The sequence below is a fragment of the Talpa europaea genome (genome assembly GCF_964194135.1).
Source record: "Talpa europaea genome assembly, chromosome: 3".
Lineage (NCBI taxonomy): Eukaryota > Metazoa > Chordata > Mammalia > Eulipotyphla > Talpidae > Talpa > Talpa europaea.
Window position 1 is genome coordinate 138,912,535 of NC_140069.1, and position 15,004 is coordinate 138,927,538.

At 48.6% G+C, this 15,004-nt stretch overlaps 1 protein-coding gene across 1 annotated transcript in view; it reads right to left on the reverse strand.

The window, feature by feature from the left end:
- Positions 1-9,980, reverse strand: part of SLC13A4 (solute carrier family 13 member 4) — a gene marked incomplete at both ends in the record, with an annotated part of 31,489 nt that extends 21,509 nt beyond the window's left edge. Inside the window, 2 exons of the mRNA XM_084230387.1 lie at positions 4,715-4,843; positions 9,882-9,980. Of these exons, the coding sequence (XP_084086513.1) occupies positions 4,715-4,843; positions 9,882-9,980 (228 nt within the window). The remainder of the gene's footprint in view (positions 1-4,714; positions 4,844-9,881) is intronic.
- Between the last annotated feature and the right edge of the window lie 5,024 nt (positions 9,981-15,004).

The following is a 15,004-nucleotide window of genomic DNA, read 5'->3' on the forward strand; positions in this document are numbered from 1 at the left end:
GGAAGCTTTACTCAATGTCACGAGGGTTGCTTTCTCCAGGAACTGTGCACTGGGAATCTAGATAATGAAGCTTGTTAGACGTGTTTGCAAAGAGAAGTTAGATTCTCAAATGAGCCCCACTCCCATGAGTTCTGGGCTTTGTGAAATTTGCATGGGCGGTTTTATTGCCCTTTCTGCTTCATAGTTTGAGGTAGGTCAAATCCCTGGACTTGGGGAGCAGAGGTATTTTAGAAGACCTGACTCAAGGAGGTTGCGTTGAGAGGGTGGTGATGAGTATAGCAATCCAGCATGGCTTAGGGAGTGCAGAGCTGCATGCTCTTGGACACCTGACTTGATGCTATTGGACACGCTCTTATGCCCTGTGCCCTCTAGAGCTAAGCCCCCTAACAGGCCACCATTCCTGCCAGACCCAATCCAGGGTGACTGGTGCCTCTTATGAATACCCTTTCTGCTGGGTAAATTGGTGTGACTCAGACACCTTCTCACCCCCTGATTTGTATTCTTCCAAGGACAGAGGTTGTCAACCCCAACTCAGGGCCTGTCACTGGGCTTTCACTTCCAGGGACAGGAATGCCAGGACCATGCGTGGCAGACCATTACAGTGTTCCTTCTACAGGGGGGCATCGTCCCTAAGATGCTTTGACTCTGGTTCTGGTTTAGCCCTTTGAGTTTTATAAGTTGAGCTGCAGAAGCCAGAAATCAACCCCCTCTTGAGCCTTCTTCATTACTCATGTGACTCTTGTTCTAGAGTTTTGATCTCTCACCCATCTCTGAATGAGTTCCCATGTAGAATTTGGTGCTCTGGACACCTCTGTTCATTAATTATAGGTAAGAGTTCAGTATATATTGGCCAGTGGTTAGGAGCAAGCTCTGGCACCAGACAAGTCTGGGTTCAAATGCTGGCTCTGTTACTTAACTAGCTGTGTGACCTCCTGTAAGTTACTTAACCTCTCTGAGCTTTCATTTCCACTGTGAAGTGAAGATAAAAACAGTCAACACTTTACAGAGGATTAAAGGACCTCCCACAGTGCCTGGCAAAGACAACTGTGGCTGCCTGCCTGGACTGATAGCTGACTCATCCTGAGTCCTCAGCGAAGAGCCAAGGGTCCTTTTCACACAACCTATTTATCCTATTAAACTTCATTTTGTCAGTTTCACTCCATTGTCTCATCCTGTCAGCATCAATTCTGTCACCATCAGGCTCTGCACCATCTGCAAATCCCATAACATGCCTTTCATGTTTTGGTTTGCTCTCTCTCCAGCCCAATGCCAAAATGTTACTCAGGATTCTCTAGTTTCAGCTGTTCAACCAGCACTTGAGTTCCTCAACTATGACACCATTCAGCTCAACTTGACTCTTCAGAGTGAGGGTATTTTTTCCCCTTGAAATTTTGAAGGCACCAAAGGAAAAATTAATTTATAGTCAATGACTTCTGTTTAAATGACCAGGGAAATTATAAATTCTTTTGGAAAGATCTTGATCAGATAAAGTTTGGACACTTAACAGGGTTAATTTATTTTCTCTAAAACATCCCTGCATCTCCATTGTAACCCGCCACAATGCCAGAAAACGAGGCATTCTTGCAGAGGGCCTTCCCTGTGCGTTCTTGTAGCTTATACTATCTGCTAGAATAGAAACTTCTTGAAGTCAGGAGTCATTTCTCTGAGGTCATGTAAGCTTTGCCCCTAGTGAATTCTTAAGCTCTGCTGACCCTAAAAATCAACCATTTCTATCTATTCACATATCCAGCCGACAGTGGAAGTTCAGACGCAGTAGTTATCGGATTCCAGTGGTCAGAAGTTATGTTTCTTTCATTTTTGTGCCCGTCATAGTGCCAGTAACATTCCGTATCATACACGGTGAATACAGAGCTCAGGAAATATTTTTCTGAATTTGAGTGAGTAGCACCAGGGTCCAAAGTCACAGCCCCAGACTCACCCTGATCCGAGTCCTATGCCCCCCTTCAGAGGGAGGGTCCACTCTGGACACACCACCAGGATGCAGTGCAATCCAGAAACATTAACGAGGGCTGGAGGACGCCTGACCAGCGAGGGCCGGGGGCTTCATAAATCCCAGAGGGTGAGCTCGCCGGAGAGAGGCCACGTCTCCAGAAAGCTCATTTCTGGTGCATATCATGAACCATTTAAAGAATAAAGACTCCCAACAGGCTCCAAGAGAGGGAACCAACCAGTAGCCAAGGGCTTTGGAAGGACTTCACCCAATAGCATAATTGGGTAGGATTTTAAGTCAAAGGATGAGAGAGGACTTTCCAGGGAGGAAGGGCGGCTTCAGTCCCAGTGAGAGCTTGGCAAACCCAAAGCAGGCCTGCCCAAGTCTGGGGCGGGGGCTCCGGAAGACCCCAGCCTCGCTTCCCTGGTTTTCCAGCCCATGCAGGCAATGGCTGTGGAGCAGATAAGCCTCACAAAGGCTGTAACCAAATCGTCTTCCTTATCAGCCTTTCCCTCTAATCTGCCACTGGAAGGCCTACTAAACAGGCTAGATTTTGGCTAAACTATAGCTCAACCGCTAAGTATCAAAACCACTTTATCAGATATAAGGGGTAGGATTTTTTTACCCAAATGATAAAACTTGCCCTCTGGCCCCTACAGGGCTTTCTGCCTCCAGCGCCAGCAATAACAACCCTGCAATCCCCTCGTCTTTTTCTCCTCACAACCTCATGTTACCCTCACCAACTAGTGCTTTTTAGACTCCTTATAGGGCTGGCCTTCTTGGCTGAGCAAAGGGACTGTGTGTGTGTGTGTGTGTGTGTGTGTGTGTGTGTGTGTGTGTGTATACTGTTGCCTTAGCAACATAGATCTGAGGCCCCCACAGGCAGCCTTAGGGACAAGCCATCATATATTTTAAGGTTAAGGTATGCTTTCGGTTTTTTGTTGTTTTTTTTTTTTTTTAAAGAAAAAAAGGGAAGGGAAGCTGCCTGCATAGACACGGGTGGGCAGAGGTCTGCATCTGAAAGGGATCGTTTTGTTAAGAGATGCCTGCCTAGATAGTCTCAGGACCAGAGCTGCCTGTTGTCAGTGGTTGGCCTCCCTTAGTGAAATACAAAGCCAGGTCTCCTAATTAATAACTAACTCACTTTAAAATGTTATTAAAGGTTTGAGTCTATAACTGCATTTTTTCCTCTACCCTCTACATTCAGCCCCTGACTCGTGGGCTTTTCTTAAATTGGTTTCACAGTTGTAGAAAGAAACTTGCAGACAAGTGTCTATACTTCTCTTAAGCAAAGGCCCTTGCAGGCTCGCCCACAGACCCAAGCCACACGTTCTCTTTCCGCACGGGGCTGGGGGGATTGCAGCCGCTCCTGGCGATTCAGATCTCAGGCTGGCGTTTATGTGACTCCCCGGGACACAGCTCTAGGAAGAAAAGCACCGCTGAGGGTTTGGGAGGCCTTGTTCTTTTTGGAGAACTGAGGCTATGACTATTCATGCCCCAAAAACAAAACCCAAAGAACAAACCGACAAAAAATCAACAACAAAAAACACACGAGTGACTGAAAACCCAAATGCTCCAAAACAAAACAAACACCGGCCAGTTGAGTCCATTCAGTAGAAAGACAACCTGTTCATTTCCAGGCAGCTACAACTAACGAATCACCTAATTCTGATGACTCACCACGAGGCTATAAGGCATTTTATGGAGGGTTTTGCTGGAGGCCTACTTAGCAGAAGTACACACTTTGCAGCCTAATAGCTAAAGGCTTGAATCAGCATGCTACGGCCTACTTTGTGGTCTTGGCTAAGTTCCTTTATTCCCTGAACCTCTTTCCTCACCTGTAGCATAGAAATATTAATGCCCACCTTGTAGAGATCTTAGAAGAATTAAATAACAGATATAGCACTTGCGGCGGAGTGCCTGGTTCCTAGCAGGCATGCAAACATCTCTGCCTTTCCTCTCCTGTGCCTCTGGCTTACTCTCTACCATTCAGTCAGCTACCCTGAGCAGACACCAGAGGAGACAGTAAGGAGACAGCCCAGAGGAACCAGATGGCAGTGAGTGAGGACCGCCATCTTGCTACTGATCTGTTTTTCCTCTTTCTTATTTGTGGAAGGCTTAAGTGTTTGTCCTGAAGCACTTTATGTGGGTTTCGTGCTAATAATTTCGGTTTGAGTCTTTAAGAATGCCATAGGAGATGCCAGGCAGAGGGCAGACTCTGGGTAGACAGGAGATAAGGAAAGAACACATGGTAACCTCGTTGGGGAAAAAGGAACAGAAATGGGTTTTTTTCTTTAGCGGAAGTGGATGAAGACATTGTGAGGACTCAGGGAACATGAGTCTCTCTGGCAACCAACATTTATTGAGCATCTACCCTAGAGACCGGCTCTACTTTCTAATGAGACTCCCAAGACCCGGGAGGTCTGATAACTGCTTTGCCTCTTAATGGACAGACAGGACACTAGGACAGACCAACAAGATGGAGACTGTGTGCCCTGATGCCAGAGTTGTTGAAGAGTTTCAGGTGGAAGGAGCAATTGGATGTGCTGAATCAGCAAATCACAGACCTGGAAGGAGGCAAGATTTGAACCAGTTTGAAGGAGAGGAAGCAGGGCCTGGAGCAGCAGGTGGGAAGGCTTAGTGCCAAGGGGTTGAAAAAACAAAACACACAAGACCCTCCTAAGTGCTTCGAGCGTCTCCCCTCACCCTGAGCCTTCTCTCACTGCCCCCCAGGCTCGAGCAGGGGCCCGGGCAAGGGCTAACCTCGCTGGATCGGAGGACTCCGAAGAAGGGGTACAGGAAGGCGGGCACCAGGGCTGCAGCTCCCAGGGGCACCGCCTCGGACACCCAGTACACCGCCGTCACGATCAGCACGTAGGCGCACGCCGCCTCCTGGAAGGGGGGAGAGAGGCGGTTAGTCACCCCGACAGCCGCAGCCGGATGACCCGCAGGGCGCGGGGCCGAAGCAGAGGCCGCGGGCACTCGGCCAGGGGGACAAAGCCGGGCGTGGCAGGGCGCGCGGGGCACCCTTGGCCGGGGCCTGCCTTGGGGTGGGGGACGCGGACGGCTGCGCCTGGCGCGCACCAAGCACGGGGTGGTGGCACCGGGTTGCAGCAACGCGCCCCCGGCTGCAAGTGACCACAGCCCTGCGGGGGCCGGACACTGGCGGGCAGGCACTGAAACTATCTGCAGCGAGCGGATCCCACACTGCGCGCACTGCACGGTGGAGCGCGCACTGCACAGGTGGAGCGCGCACTGCACAGGTGGAGCGCACAGCTGCACCTGGGGCGGGCAGGTGGACACTTAGAGCGGGTGCGGCCATCGAAGGCAGGGGGCAGTGTGTGGGACTGGGTCCCAGCGAGCTCCCAGGTCGCGCATTTGGGCTTGAATAATTCCTGCCTGGGGGCGGGAGGGGGCGTGGGGTGGTGGTGGAAGCCGGTGCATTGTAAATGTTTAGCAGCATCCCTGGCCTCTCCCACTAGATGTCAGTAGCACCTCCCCATTGAGATAACAAAGTCTTAGACCGGCCAAAAGTCTCTTGGGGGGTGGAGTGGGGAGGTCGCCCCAGGTGGAAGATGGAATATTCTGACACTTCATTTCACCTGCGGGTGATGCACAGGGAAGCACTCCCTGACAAAGGAATAAACACCACCCACCTGGAAGGAAAGGGATGGAAATGACACACTTTCCCGCCCCCCACCCCCCAACTTGGCTAGTTACACCACCTCAGGACACACGGATTAATAAGCACAGTGCTCTTATGAAAACTCAGCCCTCCTTAACCAAGGCCTGCAGCAAGGCTGAAGGGCACAGGTGAAAGGTGTTGGGAACGGTCACGGGCTTCCCCTGGGATTGTCCTCTGTGGACAGTGGACGTGGAGGGCCACTGTTTACAAGACCCTAGCGAGCTGTGGGGTCCTCAGTTTTTACATTGTTCTTAACCATCCCTGCTCAGGTCTGGCAAGCCCAGAGGGCGGCTGGAACCTGACAAATCTGGTTCTGTTTATCTCTCCCTTGGATTCAGAACAAACATCCTCAGACTCTTGCATAAAAGTTACAAAAGGTTCCTAGGATCAGTGAGGGGCTTCAGGAGTGATTAACCCAGTTTGACAGGATGGGACCTTGCTCCTTCCTGAAACCCATGGATGATGGGGTTGGGGCTTGAGAAATGGCTGCTGAGCCCAACAATTGTTGACTGGAGCTCCCGCTGAGAGGTTCTCTGGGGCCAGAAGATCAGCCAAGATAAAAGTCTTGGGAATGGAGATAAGACAGCATTAACAAAAAATGACCCTGTTTGAAAACGAATGTAATGGAAATACCCTCTTTATGGCAGAAATAAAGGGACCTAAAACCCTTTAGCCCACTAGGTCCACTTGTTCTCACTCTTTTATGGGAAAGAGACCAAATAGCAGGTCCTGATGCCAATTGAAGTTGAAGGGGACAGAATGTCCCTCCCTTACCGAGAAGTCCTTGTTGAAGATTGAACCTTCAATCTTTCTGGTCCTGGTCATTAAACAGCCACAGAAAGTGAAGGGGAGAGGGCGGGAAAGAAGTGAATCTGTCCTTTACCCTGGGCTATTTTGCTTTTTTTTTTTTTTAAAGATTTATTTATTTATTTATACATGCACTGGGTACAGTCAGAAGCGTGGGAGGGTGAGAGAATTCACCAGAGCCAGAGCAGGGAGCAGAGCAGGCAGAAGGACCGAAGTACACTGCTGAGGGGAGCAGCGGGCAGCAGGAGAGGTCTGCGCGCCCTGTGGGACCCTCACCTGGCGGCCGGGGATCGAACCGGCGCTGCAGAGGCTGCGGGCAGCTTCACAAACCAGTGCTCAACTGCTGCGCCACCAGGGAGGCCCTATTTTGCTTTTTTAAACTTGTTTTTGGTTTATTTCTTTTTCTTTTTCTTCTTCTTTTTTTTTTTTTTAATTAAAACATTTTTAAAAATTTACCAGGCACCATTTGGGTCTGAATTAGAATTTGGGGGTAAGCCAAATTCTAATTTAATCTTAGGTAATTCAACTTTCTGATTGTAACTATTAGGAATTTGGACCGGTTCCTGCAGGAAGTCACCAAGCCACCTTCATCCCTGGTATTAAGAACAGGATAAACTACCATTTAGATAAACTTCTCTTAGAGCAGAAGAATAGATAGAGACCCCCAGTAGAGAGGTTTTTCTGTATAGTAACTGACCAGTTCAGCCATGCAATTGACAGAAGCTTCCTTTTGCCCCTTCTTATTCTCAAAATTCAGTAGATAAGCTTAAATTCTGACAACTCAAAATATCCTGACTATAGAAGCCCTGTTTCCCTGCATTTAGGCATCAGGTAGCCCAATCTCTGTAGGACAAACTGAATTGGGCTCCTCCAGTGACCAGTGCCCTCTTATCTACCCAAGAGAATATTCTAGAAGTCCAGATTCTTGTGTCTGCCACTGGTCACTAGGTATGTGGGGGTAGGTGAGTATTCAGGCTGTGCCTTGAAGGATTGTGTGGTCAATTCTTTTTTGCTCCTGTTACAAATACCGGAGAGTGTTCAAAAGTGGCAATTCCCCTTATAGAATGTTTCTTGACTTTGCTACCAACTATGGTCGGGTCTGCAACTTTCCCACACACCAGACACCCCAGTGATGCCCCACTCAAACTTCCTGGAAGGAACTTGAGGTCTGTTTATTTGCTGTGATAAATCACTGGTAGTCCTTGGTGAAATTTAGCTTGGCAGTTGGATGCAACTTCTATCCCTCTGGGGACACTAAACAGGGCTTAGTGATGGTGCCCCTCCTTGCATTTTCTTCTTCTGTAACAGGGTAAACTGAGTCTGGGCCTCGGTTTTGGAAAGCTGAAAAAAAGATCATTCTAATCCTTCCTCACATGTAGCTGTGGGCTGTCCTGCTGGGGCAAGCAAGTCCAGTTAGGAACTTTAAGGGTTAAATGTCAGAAGCTAAAAGTTTCATGATGGGGGAGACAGGGGGAGGCATTCTACATGTTGACTTGTGCCTGCTGTGGGCATGGGGGACCTCAGGGGCTTTCACATCACTGTCGAAGAAGAGCAGCGAGCGCTCTTGTTGATGCTGTGAGCAGACGGATGTCAGGTCTGCAGGCCTCGCTGGGGGATGTGGGGGGCAGGCTGCATCCAGCTCATGGGCACTGGCCGTACCAGGCCCTACCTAGCTGTCCTCAGGGTTCGGGGGTGAAAGCATGGACCTCTGCTAACCCATGCATGCTCACTGGGGAGCTTGGAGAAAGAGATTTCTATTTTCTTAAGGCACTGGTTCTCAAATAGGGGAGCTATTTGGCAATACCTGGAAGCATTTTTTGGCTGTCACCCTGGCGAGAGGGAAAAGCACATGCTACCCACACCTAATGAGCAGAGAGTAGGGGTGCTGTAAATACCCTGCAGACACCAAGACAGTATTCTCCCACACCCGAGAATTATGAGACCCCACATGTCACCCATGTGGCTGCTGAGAAACTGTGGCCTAAGGTGAGACTCTGGAAGAAGGATCCAAGCCAAGAAAGGGCACTGTTGCTGGGTGTGAGCCAGCTTTACAAGTCTCTTCAAAGTTGTTTATAGACCCACGTGGAGCAGAGACTACCCACCTTTTTCTCTCATTTTATTTTACGACACCCCTCCTCCCTCAAAATTACAGATTGTTTTGCCTACTTTTATTTATTTTTATGCCTACTGTTCACTAGAAAGCCAGGACATTCAAAGATGGGGTCCTAGGGTGAGATGTGGGGAACACTACCCCGGTCCCCAAAGATTGGGTTGACTTAGAGGTTAGCATCTCCTTAAATCCACCTGACACCGAGTACTACAACAACATGAAAAGCTAAGAAAAAAGATTGGCCCATTTGGACAGAGCAGAAAATTGACTGGTGCACAGCTCAGGAAAACCATCGGCAGCCGTCACGGATGCTAATCCCAGCCTGGTTTTAATCAGGGGCTGCTGGCGCCCACCCTGGGCTCTTTATTCTACTAAAGATTTAAGCCAGATTGTTTTAAGAAGAACCATACTAATCCCCTCGATTTAACTTGGGCAACTTAATCCTGGTTACTAAGTGACTCAGTGAGCTCAGTGGAAGGCCCTCTTCCCGCCCACAAACACTGAACTTGTTTGAGCTCATTTTTCCTGATGTCCCAAGAAGGTTGTGGCCCTGAGTGGAGATAGAGGAGGTGAGCAGAGAAAGGGAAGGGAGATCACCGTGGTCTGAGAGGCAAGCCAAGTGCAGAGCCAAACCTAGCCAGGAATTACGTCAAGGCCTACACTTGGGGGCTCTTACTCCTTTCCTATGGGATCGTTGGCTATCTCTCCTCCATGGGCACAGAAAACGGTGGATACAAATATTCCAGAGTCTACGCATGGGACCAGGGCAAGATGCCAAACGTCAAGGGCCGAGGGAACTTTCAGAGAGTCAGTTTCAAATCCTGGTTGTCAAGCCCACCAGAGGCTGCCCACGGAGCCCGGGGGACCACGCGCGCCCATGCTCTGTTCACTCCCTTTCCTCTGCATGCTCCTCAGGGTCATCATCTGGGGGGCTCCGGCATGGCCAGCTGCTCTCCACACAGTGCTCACGTGTCAGCTCCCGACAAATACTAGCTCAGCAGGGTGTCCTCCTGAGCGTGCCCTGGCTGCTGGCCGGCTGCTGGCCCAGATTCGTGTCCCACACATCAGCAGCCGTGCGGTCCCGCCTCTAATCTCGGTCCTGCCCGGGAGCCATAGGGCTGGGACAGTGGGACAGAGCCACAAAAATGGCCATTTGGAGGAAGAAAGTATGTTAGCTTCCTCCAGGGAAAAAAAAAAAGTTGATTTCTTCAAACCAACAGAAAACCTGTGGAGGTCCAGCCTCAGCACCCCATTCCCTCCACCAAGGGCCCCTCCTGGGCCCTCCCCGGGGCCCCACCGGCCCCAGGAGGGGACAGAGCGGTACTCACGCTGCTGGGGTGGAGCAAGGGCAGAGGCAGCAGCAGCAGGGGCACGAAGATGACCAGCAGCAGGTTCCTCGCGCGGAGAAGGCTCTTGAGCCAGCCCATCCTGGCGTGCGCGCTGCTCCTCGGTGCAGAACCTCCAAGGCCTTTGCTCCCGGTGAGGCTGGGACCCGAAAGACTTCTCACACCTTTCTCTGCTTCCAAGAGTCCTCTTGTCTCCCGGCAAACAGGAGCCAGTCACGGCCCTCGTGTGCACAAAAGCCTGGGCTCTCGGCCTTCGGTTTTAGGTGGGATTGGTGAGTATAGTTTTATGCCCAGCAAAAAGGGACGGGGAAAGGATGTAAATGGGGGCATAATGGGTTTCCTCTTTGCTTAGTAATAGAGTAACTTCATTCTAGGGCTCAGCCAAAGCCCCCTTAGCCAATCAAAATCACAACTCGGCCATGGCTGTGTGGCCCTGAAGAAGTCATTTAAAGACATCAAAAAATCAAAAATCCCAAGAGCATGTTGCGCCCTGCATCATTTTTCCTCTTTCTGATGGCCTGTTGTGGGCAGCACCTGTTTCGGTTGCCAGCAGCGTTGGCTGTTGGTAAAAATCTAGTACCCCTACTTCCTTCAAAGCAAGCCCCCCGCGTTTATCAGCAGCAGATGCAGACGTCAGAAGGGGCTGGTCTTCAATCCTATGACCTGGCACCTTAAAACTCAGTTCAACTTTGTTTTCTTCAGATTGGTTTTCCACTTATTATTTGCCTGGATCCTGGGTCTCCAAAGCTGTAAAAAAAAAAAAAAATCCCCAAGACATTCCAGTTGTCATGGGACAAAACCCTCCTGGAGACCCACCTTTAACTTTTATTCACCTATGGGAAGCCAGACCAGGCTGTCGGCCCACCCATTTCTTCCAGCCAATCAGCACATTGGAAAGAATGAGTCACTCTTTCTTTCAAAGGCAGTTCTTGATTGGTCCCAGCAGGGGCCTGCTGATTCTGCACAACCTAGACAACTTGCAAAGCTTATTTTTGTTTCTGCAACTTCGGAGGGCCTGGAGGAATGACTATTATCGAAAACATAATCCCAAATCCCCAGGCCCTGCATTATCGGTGCAGATCTTAGGGCAGAGCTTTCCCTGGAATCGTCACTGTGGGTTAGTCCATAGCAAGATGATAATGTTTGGTGGCAAGGAGAACATGGAATATTCATTCTGGGGAGGATACAAAATAGTAAGACTTCCCTGGTGGCAAGCTCCTTTGCCTTGGCACCTGGGCAAACATGCATTGAAACCAGCAGAAGGTATTTGTAAGAAAGATCACAGACCTTTTTAGGGAGAATGGGAAGGGGGTTGCCTCTCTGGAAAAGTCTAGATGTTGGGTTCATTTCAGATACCCCTGGAATGCAGGTCTCATGGGTCTTTCTGGCAGGAGAGAGTGCTCAGTTGCTTTTCTTTGGGGCTCTTTCGCAAGAAAAGAAACAGAAGGCTTCCTTTGGCAGGTCTGCAGGGAAGAGGTTGGGGAGCAGGGATATAGTTGCAAGTTCAGGGACCCTGCTTTGGCAGTGCTTGCACTCTGGAATTTCTGCTGCTTACAGATCTGGAGACACTGGTAGTTTTTTTTCCCTCAGGGCATGTGATTTGGAGCAAGGAAGAAAAGGGGGAAAAAAAAGAAAGAAAACTCCAAATGTTCTAGAGGTGGTAGTCTGGGCAGAGCATTGCTTTGATCCAAGAGATACTGAGCAGTGTCGAGGGTTATGAAATCCACCTGTTCTTGAATTCACAAAATGCCAGGAATGTCTATCTAAGGTCTGCCTTGCAAGGTCTGCTGCTCTACCAATTAGAAATATCCCCAGGCTAAAGGTAAAGTCACCAGAGAAGTGACTCCAACAAAACCAGTTCTTCTTGACCTTTGAGGCTGGGGTAACCATGGTAGACCCATCCCCTTTGAAATTATCTTGCTGTTGACTCATTTCTTCAGATGCATGTCAAAGACTGGCTACCATATTTACTGCATCCAGGTGTCATTTTTGTGATGATTTTGAACTCAGAATGAACAATATCACTTGTGTGATGTTTGGGTGGCCAATATTACAGAGTCTGTGCAGTAATAAACCACTGTGGAAGTCAGCATCCACCATTAAACCCATGAGCCACTTCAAATTCCTTGGTGAGATAATCTGAGATGACAAAGATTCCATGGAACCAGGCAGCTCCATCATAACATTTTTATTGCACCATAAATGAAAATTTGTTAAATAAGATTAGGTAAGACCAGTAGTTCTCCTTCAGGACTCTATCTGTGGATATTTTCAGATGAAGAAAGTATTTTCCAAAATACAATGCTTAAAAGGTAAGACAGATCCCACTTACATGAGGTATCTAAAGCAGTCAGACTCTTAGAAACAGAAAGTAGATGGTAGGTGCCAGGGACTGGGAGGGGGAAAGGGAATTGCTCTGTGGGCGTAAGAGTTTCATTTTTGGAAGATGAAAGCGTTCTTGAGATGGGTTACACAACAGTGTGCATATAGGTTAACATTCTTGGACTGTACACTTAAAAATGGTTCAGATGGTCAAATATATGTTGCTCCCTCCTGCAATAAAAATGTAAGGCATTAAAATCAGTCAGAAAATAAGGAACACCAGCAATCAAAAAAGATGAACTCATGCAATTTGCAGCAACATGGATGGCGCTGGAAGGGATCATGCTCAGCAAAATAAGCCAGAAAGAAAAAGAAAAATACCGGATGGTCTCACTCATAGCAGGAATCTAGAAAACTTAAATAAGGGACCAGGAACAAGAATAACTATAAGAAAGAAAAAATCAACAAATGACTATGAACCAGAGACACACTATTGGGGGGCGGGCGGGGAAAAGAGGGATTGGGGTCAAAATAAGGGGGTTGCAATTGTATGGGGAATATAAAAATTAAAAAAAAAAATAAAGAAAAGAAGGAGCACCATAGACAGTCACTGAGAAGCATTTACTTTTAGCTGGTTTACCTATAGAAATACCTTCTGCCTCATTTACCACTTGGGTGATTCCCTCGTACATTCAAGGTGAAATGACAGGCAATGGAAGTTTCAGCACAGAGTTTTTCAGTGTCTCTTGAGAAATATCAGAGGTAGCCCTGAGCTGCCAACTGTAGAGGAAATTTCCAGAAATTCTAGATTCTGCAATTTGCCCAGCAGTCTAGAAACGGCAAGATGGTTGCGTATGTCATTGGCAAGTTTCTGCTGCCAACATCACACCCCAAATTACTCTGGCTATGAGCAGCTCCGAGAAAGGGTGACTTGGTTGTGACCTTGCAAGGCATTCATGGGACAGAATAGGAGGGTCCTTTTCTGGTCAGTGTATACTCTACGCTTTACTGGGGGAAGATTTGGGTGGTGAGCAAGTATTTGACTGTGTGTGCAAAATGAATTCATTATTATAAAACTTTTTGTGGGTAAAGAATTACTTTATGCTTAGATGAAAATAGTGTTTCAGAACCTAAGGACTGAAAGGGTGCTTTTCATTTGTTTTTTAAAAGGTCATGCCCTTCTGGTTTCTTTTTTTTTTTCTTTCAGTCATTGGTGGCCACATAAACTTGGCCCCTGAACCAAAAATGCCTTTAGATCTTTGTTGCTTTGGGAATGAGCTACCGTTGCTGCCACTGGCCCTGGGAACCAGCCTCCCCATCACTGGGACCACTGTCTACACTATGATGTGGTAGGCGGGGCCGGGGGTGTGGGGGGCTGTCAACGGTGGGTCTTTCGGCGCCGTGACTGAAAGAACATTCTCAGATCCACTCAATGGGAGTAGTTCCAGGCTGGGATGCGATTCTGAATGTCCGGGAATTACAGTGTCTAGGGACCGAGTCCCTGCGGGCCCCCTCACTCCTTGCTGTACCAGCAGCAAAGGGAGACCACGCAGCGAATCTGGTTTCCGACCCTCCCTGTACATTGACCTTTGTGTTAGTCAGCCAGTGACACCCAGAGGAGACCGGGAGATGGAAAATCAGCGCAGGCAGACTGAGGCCGACTGAGCCACAGGCAGCCGAACGGGACTCAAGAAACGGACAGAGATCATCGGAAGTGGGTTGGCAGGGGAGCAGAGACAGCAACTGGGAGAAAAAGGAAAGAACGAGACGAGTTCAGTGAGCGTGTCAGGAGAACATCCACATTAGGAAGAGAAGGATTGAACAAAAAAGCATCGATTGGTGGCTGTGTTTGAAGGGGGTGAAAGGCAGTCTACAAGGGAAAGCGAATGAGAGAGACGCTCTTCATCTTCTGAGCCTGAGAACATCAGAATGCAAAGGTGTTTTTTCTCCGATGAAGACTAACTTCTTCTTGTACCCTAGTATTTTCCAAAAAGATCATGCAGGCTGTGCCGTGAGGCAGAGCTCCCTTGTTCAAAGATTTTAAAGTAAGTCAGGCCGGCTTTCGTCATCATGGGATGGCAGCTTTGAAATACCCCTTTCAGAATCCATTTGAGCTCAGTGAATCCCGCCCCATTCAGAGGTCAGACTTCTTGAATTTTTAGCCTCCAGGACCAGCTGTAATCCTAGGAGAAGCCAGAAAACTGAGCTGGTGAGGACCCTATGACACCCCAGGTGCTTTCCTCCTGGCAAAGCCTGTATCTATGAACTCTGACTTAGCACAGAATTGGAACAGGCCTAGTTATCTTGCTCTTTAGGTGAATCATAGCTACGATCAAGTTAATCCACCAAGCGCGAGTTATATGGGAAACAAAAACACATTCTAGAAGCCTGGTGGTGAGGAAGGCAGCAGAAACTCACAGTGGACACAGAATCAGCAAAACTGGGGACCTTTGGGCCCAGCAGACCACGTGGGGCCGGAGTCCACCCTGCAACATCTCACAGTTAAATCTGGACATTCAGAACAGGAGCAGCCTAGCGATCTCATCTTAGCTAATTCCTTCCTTAAAATGTTGCAAATGATCTTAAGATTCAAATCAAAGCTTTAGCATTGCATCTGCATTGCTCAAAAAGAGGTCTAGGCAGTATTGCTAAGGTCAAAGTGTTGGCATCCGAAAGGGCAGAGTGTTGTCTTCTGGAATCATGTTTATTTGCTGCACTTCCTTCTCGGCTGGCGCTGGAGGACTTAGCATTAGGACGGCAGGCATGGGGGTGGGTGGCACCTG